This window comes from Semicossyphus pulcher, unplaced genomic scaffold (genome assembly GCF_022749685.1).
Source record: "Semicossyphus pulcher isolate SPU_LCO1_2020_fin unplaced genomic scaffold, fSemPul1.0.p SCAF_1, whole genome shotgun sequence".
NCBI classification, from domain to species: domain Eukaryota; kingdom Metazoa; phylum Chordata; class Actinopteri; order Labriformes; family Labridae; genus Semicossyphus; species Semicossyphus pulcher.
The window spans coordinates 21026503-21035669 of NW_027211603.1; the positions used below are offsets into that span (position 1 = coordinate 21026503).

At 45.8% G+C, this 9167-nt stretch overlaps 1 protein-coding gene across 2 annotated transcripts; it reads left to right on the forward strand.

Moving 5' to 3' along the window:
* Nucleotides 1–2208: 2208 nt before the first annotated feature.
* On the forward strand, nt 2209–8364 carry onecut1 (one cut homeobox 1). Of its 2 annotated transcripts, none has more exons than XM_069661411.1 (2): nt 2209–3618; nt 8018–8364. In XM_069661411.1, exons 1-2 carry the CDS (start codon nt 2550–2552, stop codon nt 8305–8307), a joined length of 1359 nt encoding a protein of 452 aa, XP_069517512.1. In that variant the 5' UTR covers nt 2209–2549; the 3' UTR covers nt 8308–8364. The 2 variants fall into 2 exon arrangements, with proteins under 2 accessions (XP_069517512.1, XP_069517519.1); XM_069661418.1 differs by having other exon boundaries at nt 2209–3603.
* The last annotated feature ends 803 nt before the right edge of the window (nt 8365–9167 follow it).

A 9167-nucleotide genomic window follows, 5' to 3' on the forward strand; every position in this document is an offset into this window, starting at 1 on the left:
TGGGCTTCACGGGGAAGATGCCCCCGGATTAACAATCAGCGTGAGACCTGTGAGTCATTGGCATGGTGCATTCAGGTGCCAAAAACCCTCACCACCTCGCTCTGGCACACACTTTTTATTTTACTTTTTTATTCTTCCACACTCGTCTGCATTTACGCACATGTATGGATCTTTTAGGGCACTATACCTGTTTCCTTTATCCGTATTGAATTGAAATGTATCCTCTTTCAGGAGTGCTCAGGAAATCGTGGCCCCTTATATTCTCTGCAAAGCAAATGTCACCGGCTCGTAGGGGCCACGCAGGCCTGTCTCCGCACAATGCGGCCACAGAGCGCCAGCTCACATAAACACACAGCTCAGGTCGTGCAGACATGGCAGCAGCGTATCGATCCGCATGAGAATGTGTGGATGAGGTTTGCTGCCATGTAAGGCCAGACCTTGGCCTTTAATGCTCCTCTGTCTTTCTACATGTCGTTTGTGTCTCTGCGCGCGCGGGCGTCAAAATAAAAACAGGATAAACTTGACTACGCTTTTAAAATAAAAGTTTCACTGTCAGAGAGCGAGTTATTTTATTTTCTAGAACATGGCAAAAGCGTGTAAATAAGATATAACATTTTTCATATAATTATGTAGTGATATTATAGTCTAAATACCCCAGTATGCAGCAGGATAGACGTGGTTAGAATGAACATGTAAGTGTATCCGCCGTGTTTTTGTTTCCCTGTTGTCAGCCTACAGTCCATTATGTGCGCAGGACTGCACGCTTGGACAGCCACACTTCGAGGAATTAGTGTCCCTTTGTCTCGACACACGTCACACACACGCCGTTGACATTGACTTCACATCAGAGACAGTTTAACTTCTTCTCTCTTTTTTTTTTTTTTTTTTCTTTTCTTTTATTTAACTCGTTCAACCGAGCGCTGCGGCTATTGTGGGGACCCTGACAGATGCGGGGCCCCTAGCAGGTCCAGGACAGGGAAAAGTCTGAAAGGTTAATCTGTCCCCCCGCAGATGTTGGCTTTGGGAGTCTTGAAGCGTCACCTTTGACATGTCCCTCATTCAGCGGGGGGTCCAGCAGGACACTGACCGCTGCAAGCTGTCACCTCGGCCGGCTGAGGACGCCCTGTAATACCGCTCTGTTCGACTAAACGGCCCCTGACGTGTACGCAGGGCTGCAGGCTTTTATCATAATGCTGTGCAACAACACGGCAGGCTGGTTATGTGTCAGCATGTCAGTTCCTCCGGGCCTTACATAATGTGTTTATGAGTGTATGTGTGGTTTGGTATTTGTAAGTTTCAAAATAAAAGCTCTCTTATTTGAATAAATAACATGTTGGCGTTTTATTTGATGTCACTGCATAGTTTTTAGAAGGTTGTGTAATTTAAAGGATTAAGTGTGCATGTGTCCATGCCCAAATAGGACACACACGCACACACACACGATGCTGGGCTTGGTTCGTTAAGCCTAATGGTTGAACAATAGACACATCTGCTCATCTTTTTCTATCAAAAGAGAAGGTACTACAGTCTTCTTCGTTTGTTTAAACCGCCACATATTTGGCAGGAGTGTGTGTGTATGGAGGGGGTGGGGGTGCGAATATTAATACATGGTAGGCCTATAGCCTGTAACTTTAGTGGGCCCATTTAGCTGCTAATTAAATCATCTTGCTTTGTTGTATTTCCAAAAGCCTTTTGTTGTTGTTTTTCTCGTGAAGAACTCAGCGTGTTTTCATTGGAGGATTTTAATGTTTTGAATCCCAGACCTCACTAGTTAAAAATCAACTCCAAATGAACCCGGAAGTTTACTTCATTTGCGCCTAATAATTTAAGGAGGACTGAAGATAAAGCGTCATTAGATCCCTAATGAAATTAACATTTTCTAAACTGCGATGTCTTAGCCACGGTGTCTTCTCGTTTTCACGAGTGTGCTCTGTGAGGTTTTTATGAGGAATTCGTCAATTTAACATTAAAGCGTCTTAGTAAAGGCTAAACGGTGGCGAACATGGCTAATCGGGGAGAACAGCTTTTAGCAGGTGGTTTGATACCTCCCTTCCTTAATAAGGTGCCTGACGTCAGAGCAACGGGGCGGTGTGTGCGCGCGTGTGTGTTGTGAAGAGAGAGAGAAAAAGAGAGAGAGAGTACGGGAGGAGATGGGTGTTTACAGTGCGCATGTGCAGACAGTGATCTGTGCTGCGGTGGAAGAGGGGCTGGAGACACACAACTAGAGAGATGGCGCGGCACCCGACCGGAGCGCGAGGACAGCTGGTTGGCGGTGGGGGGGCTTGAATCATAAAGAGAAGCAGAAAATAAAAAAAAAAACAAGAAAAATATCAAGAAAAAAAAACGATTCGGGAAAAGGAGTTTCCATTCTGCAAATCGGCGTCAGAGGAAGGAGGAAAATTAAAGAATATCAGGACAGAGAGGAGCTGCTGCTGCAAGAAAATAAAAGCAACAAAAGAAAATTGAACTTTACTGCACGTGAGGACTTCTGGACACCAGCTACCTGCGGTAGGTCAGATAGATGGTTGGTCCACAGCGCAGCCCGGATCATGAACGCACAGCTGTCGATGGAGAATATTGGCGACCTGCACGGAGTGAGCCATGAGTCCGTGTCCGGTCACGGAGAGCTGCTGAGCGGACACAGTCCACATTCCCGTCCGGGGCCCCGGGGTCTCAGCCACCGCGCGATGGGCATGGCGACCCTGCTGGACAGCGGAGACTATCACCCCGGACACCCCGGACACCTGCACCCAGCCATCAGCATGTGCGAAGCCCCCCCTGGTATGAGTGCGAGCAGCACCTACACCACCCTCACCCCCCTGCAGCCCTTACCCCCCATCTCCACCGTGTCCGACAAGTTTCCTCCCCATCATCACCACCACCACCATCCGCATCATCCTCACCATCACCCCCACCAGAGGATCCCCGGAAATGTCAGCGGCAGCTTCACGTTAATGCGCGAGGACCGGAGTCTGGCGCCCATGAACAGTCTGTACCCCGCCTATCATCACAAGGACCCCTGCATGGGCCAGAGCCTCTCCCCGCTGTCCGGCTCCTGTCTGGCCAGCATACACACCACGCAGGCCGGCATCCCTCCCTACGCTCACCCCGGTGCAGCCATGCCCGGGGAGAAGATGCTCACACCCAGCGGGTTCGAGGCTCACCACCCTGCCATGCTCGGTAGACACGCGGAGCAGCACATGAGCTCCTCGGCGGGCATGGTACAAATCAACGGCCTCCACCACCACCCGCACGCCCACCTCGGCGCGCAGGGGCACGGCCAGGGGCTGGGGAACAGCCGGGAGCAGGCCTCCGGGCCCGGGCAGCAAGGGGGCGGAGGGGGTGGTGTTTCTGGGGGCCAGATGGAGGAGGTGAATACCAAAGAGGTGGCGCAGAGGATCACCACGGAGCTGAAGCGCTACAGCATCCCTCAGGCCATCTTCGCCCAGCGGGTCCTGTGCAGGTCCCAGGGGACCCTGTCCGACCTGCTGAGGAACCCCAAACCCTGGTCCAAGCTCAAGTCCGGCAGAGAGACCTTCCGCCGCATGTGGAAGTGGCTGCAGGAGCCTGAGTTCCAGCGCATGAGTGCGCTCAGGCTCGCAGGTGAGCGAAGCCTCGGTAAAGCCCCCTTTTTGTTTTCATCCTCTGTCTGCATGTGTTGCTGAGAAAAACAGACTCACACAGGAGCATTAGCCCTGAATGCAACCTCATAATGAGCAAGGAGTCAAGTGGGTGGGGAACCTAATCTGACTTTGTAGTTTTTATTTTAAAATAGTGGCAAAAACAAAACACATTTTCAGTCACTTTAAGTATAGGCTAAAATCAATCCAGGTTGGCATTCAGGGCAAGTGTTCCCTCTGAGCTAATTGTTTGTTATTAAAATTACACATAACATTATGTCTCCACTGTCAGACATCACACCTGTCTTAGGTTTTGGATGAACTGCTTTCTTTAGATATGGTCTCAAAGTTAGAGATGTATTCCTTAAAGGGGAGGTCTGCTGGTGGCTCAAATTTAACTCAGCTTATGTGTGAAAAGTTGAAAAGTGCTTCACCAAGCTGATGCTCGTGCACCAATTTAGTATCCTGACATCAATACGCATCCTTTTTCTGTCTCTACACGGATTTTTGGGTTGTGTGAAACAAGTGCTCATGTCATTTTACCTCAAAATATCGACCGCTGGACTGTGTGCGTAAGCTGATCCCAGGCCCAGAAATCGTTAGGAATGTGTTTATTTTGGTGTAGATGCAACTGATCAGCCTTTTTGGTGTTGCCCTTGGTGTAAACAGAGAGAGAGAGAGAGAGAGAGAGAAGAGTGTGTGCACGTGCTGTTGAGAGTATGTGATGAGCTGAATTTAAATGTGAAGTAAAGCTGGAGTTGTGCATGTTGTGTAATCGCGAGCATGTGTTTGTGTTTTGGTCTCTGCAGAGGTTTCTCTAATTAACTGATAGACCTCTATTAATTTGTCCCTGAGGTATACGCACGAGTCAATTAGGGCGCGCAATGAGGCCCCAATCGCACGTGCATGCGCGTTCACGGACACCCCGTGGATTTTTTTTATAACGTTCATGTCTGTAATCAATGACCTACAAATGAGCTTTTTGGCTTTTTGAAAAGTGAGGCTGCTGCGGCCACTTAGAGGAAAGTGCGCGTGCATTTGCGAAGGCGTGTGTACGGCATGCTCGCGCGTGTGCACGTGGGTGTAATCGCAATAGATTATTTTTCAGTTTTCCCATCTGCTGCTGCTTCTCTCTCTCTCTCTCTCCCTCCCTCTCGCTCTCTCTCTCTCTCTCTCTGTGTGTGTGTGTGTGTGTGTGTGTGTGTGTGTGTGTGTGTGTGTGTGTGTGTGTTGCAAATTAGATGGAAAATCATCTATTAACTTTTGAAGGCTGGCTTTTGAATTCGATCATCGTTTGATCAGTTCTGTGATCGGCTTATTATTAAAACAGAATCCAAACAGAGGCACATTGACACGTATTGATTACATATTGACGTTTTGAAGGAAGTCACATTTATACAGGTTATAGTTGGAAAATAAATGTCTCAGGCCTGCTTTAGTAATCTTTCATCTTTCATTTTAGTAATCTTTCATCTTCGATTTTCTACAACATTTACGTCGTTTTATCCTCATTTTTAATCACAATATATATATATATATATATATATATATATATATGAAAAACCTATTACCTTAAATTAGATATAAATATAAATATATAATGGCTTTTGAAAACGCCACCAGAAAAAATGTTGGGAAAAGGACAATTTTTACCGTTAAAAACTAAATTAATTTGGAGGGAACAGTCTGAGCGCTATTTCATTGATCCGTTCGTTCCTAGGTGAACTAGATCTGTGATCGTGTGCTGAAGTAGATGTGATATACTTATTGATCTCAGGCTTCTGATATTAATCTCGGGCCTTTTCTCGTTTTCCCACGTATTCAATTACCCATCTGAATCTGTTTGAATAGAATCAAATAGAATACATCTAAAGTATGGGAGAATTTGCCACAGGACAGAATGAATGAATTCAGAAATGAGAGATTCATTTAGACTCGGTGGTAAAAATGTTGTAAATGCAGAGATAGTTGATGTTTTTGTCGTGCTTTCATAAATTGTAAGTTTCTATGACCTGCGTACAGTAAATGAGGACACACTAGGATACACAGAGAGTTGCTTTTCCAGGTGAATACTTGCAGCATTTTCAGCACAGAGGTCTGTTTGTTGTTCTCTGTGAGTTCTGTCGTCGCACTGTGTCAGTGTGTGCAGTCTGTTTGACTGTGTGGAGTAATCTGTATGTTTGTAATGATTAGCCGGGAGCAGCAGCAGTGTATGTGTGTGAGTGTGTTTCTGTGAGTGTGTGTGTGTGATTAGTGTGATAACGAGGCCGTTGTTATGTCCCCCCTGGTCCTGGGAAAGCTGCTGCCTCTGCGCCCGGGCCTCCTGCTCCTCCTGCTCCTCGTGCTCTGGGGCCGGGCTCGCGCTCGCGCTCTGCGGAGGCTCCTGCTGTCTGCGTGGCCTTCACTGCTGCTGATTTATAGCCGTCCCTCCACGAGGAGCTCCTGCTCTCTGTTAATATTTACCAGCACTGGAGACACCGGGCTGCTCAAACTCACAATTACACTCCAGTTTATGGTCACTGTACCTTAACACACATCTGAGTGTGTGTGTGTGTGTGTGTGTGTGTGTGTGTGTGTGTGTGTGTGTGTGTGTGTGTGTGTGTGTGTGTGTGTGTGTGCTGAAAGGAGGTAAGGCGGTGGGATCGGCTTAATCAGTCTGAAGTATACTGATAATTATTAATGATTGAATCTGAAGATGTCTGTTTACTACACCTGAATGAGGACGGCAGTGCCAGAGATATTGCATCAAGCTATAGATCATTTGAATACATTACGTGAGGCTTTAAGGCACATTAAGCGCACTATTTGCTACATATAGGCTACATTTTGTGATGAATATTAATTATGATAGTGCATTGAAATGCTTAGAATGATTCCTTTGGCTGAATATTTAGTTGGAGATTCTGTATGGATTGCATTTGTTGATTTAATTGGTTGGGGTTTCCTGTAATTAAATTATTTTATTCACACTTCATTTTGCAAAATTAATCCACACTGCTGTAAGAATTGCTTTGTGGTTAGAAACTGCCCCTCATTAATTTCCCCAGTGAGCCCATGTTGGGCCTCTCAGCGCCAGCAGCTCACGTCTGCCCCCTGCTGGTCTCTGCCTACAGGTGAACCTTAATTTGGATGGCTGTACCTACCAGGGCCTAAAGAGAAATGAGAAAGCTGATCAGTTGACAGGAGGTTAGATTTGCTGTCAAGCGGATTCTAAAGTTCTTTTGTCCATTACTAGATGATCTGTAGTTCAGTTTTCAGGAGCTGTGGTCTGCTGTGCGGTGTGTTTGTTTTCAGCACCACGGACAGCGCTTATTGTTACCAGCTGACAGGTCTCCTGTCTGCCTGCTCCACATAAGGACTAACAGAGCTTCTGTCTGTCTGGTCCATAGACCTACAGAGGTCCGTGGGGCTTCATGTTGGGGTCCATGTAAAAATGCAGAAGAGTTCACCACCACTATTATTTCCCATGCACCCTTGCAGTTTGCCCTGCTATAAAAGATTGTCTTTGAGGAAAGCAGTGCTGCATCCAACCTGCATTTTTCAGAACAAATTTAAATGTGACGGATATAATCTGGTAGGATGGGAGCCTCTCAGATCAACATATGTAGTCTTTTAGGAATAAATGATAAATACAGTTCAGACAACACCTTCAAGTTCCTCCTGTGAACACTGAATGTGTAAATTCTGCTGTCTTCTTGTTTTTATTGAACTCCAACTGCAGCAGTTTTACTTATAAATACCAGTTTAACCACAGAAGTGGAATTGAAATCAGCTGTTTTAATTTTATATTCAAGTTTTGTAGATACACGACACATTCAAGTGTTGGAAGAGGCTTCTTTCCACTTTGGTTCTTGTCTACAAATGCGGATGTTACCCACCACTTAATGGCCATTTAAAATCAGTGTTGGTATCTGTTAAACAGTATTTTACTGCAGATATTTTTGGATTACTGTGGAAATACCATTATTGTCGTTCATTTCTTGATACAATTGTAATGTTTGTGGTCACAAACGTACAGACATCTACATTACCATGATATAAGCACCTATAAAATGTCTTAGTTGTTTCTGACCAGCATTTCTGCACTGACACAATCAATATTCGAGTTAGTTTTGGTCAAAATGGATTAAAAATGATCAGATATTGGTATCTGCTATGAATATTCATATCAGTGTGTTCCAGTAAAATGGAGAAATTGCACTTCTTTGTGATGCTGATATGAGAAACCACTGAGATAATGAGGCCGTCCATGGATGTACAGGGTCTTTTTAGTTGGGCTTGTTAGAAGTTTCTTATAGCAGTTTTCTGTCATAGTTACTGTATTTATACAAGTTTATTTCCCCCATTCTCACCAATGCTCCCTCTCTCTCTGTCTCTCTCCCCTGATCACTCCACAGCATGTAAGCGTAAGGAACAGGACCACGGCAGGAGCGATAGGGGGAACTTGACCAAAAAGCCCCGGCTGGTGTTCACAGACGTGCAGCGACGGACGCTCCACGCCATCTTCAAAGAGAACAAGCGTCCATCCAAAGAGCTGCAGGTCACCATCGCCCAGCAGCTGGGCCTGGAGCTGGCCACAGTCAGCAACTTCTTTATGAACGCACGCCGCCGGAGCCTGGATAAGTGGGTGGACGACGGCTCCGGTCACTCAGTCAACTCTGGCCCCAACGCCTGCACCAAAGCCTGAAGACGGACTGATCTGACCAACTCATGGACTGACTCAACCTCGGTGGAAAAGCTTTAAAACTTAGAGAACTAGAGAAAAACAAAGAGAAACTTAAAGAGACCTTGAAGCAACGTTTTGCCCTTAAACCTGTACTATATTGATATTTATAGTATCCAAAGATGAAAAAACAAACCAAAGACTTCTTGTTTGACCTGCTTTGAAATGTTTGTTTCAGCAACACGTTTATGTGTAACATACTGCAAAAAGACTCTAGTTTTACCCTCCCCCTCACACACACACTCACTGTCACTGGTCTATAGCTTTACTATACCCCACTTTACCTCCCCATCCAGTATCAATCTATCATTCACCATCCTTATCTTTAATCTGATTGGTTGGTTTTAATGATGGAGGTGTTAATCAGCCTGTCGGCAGCCTGGTCTGCAGATGTCCACACCCTCGAAAAACAGCCAGAATGTGGAGCTCCGGTGGGATTGGCCAATCAACTTTAAAGACAAAAATAATCCTACAGGAGCGACCGGATTGTTGTGTTTGGATGGGTGGAGGTGGACTGTCTGTCCAGCTGTCTGTCTCTCTATCAAGCATTCCAGACAGACAGGGAAATGCCACATGCGTAGACTGCTAACCCTAAACCAAACCAAAAACCCCCCCAACCTCAACCCTCACGGTAGTGCTTTCTTCCAACATGCTGAAACGTTGAATTATTTAAACTAAAGAAACCAAAGCCTTCTACACACCAAAGCCTCTCATTCAGCTTAACCACACTTAAGAACCTGCTTTAAAGTCGTTTGACCAAAGAGTATATTTTGTAGTTGATAATCTTAGAGTATTTTTACCTCATGTCCTCCCTTACCTCCTGA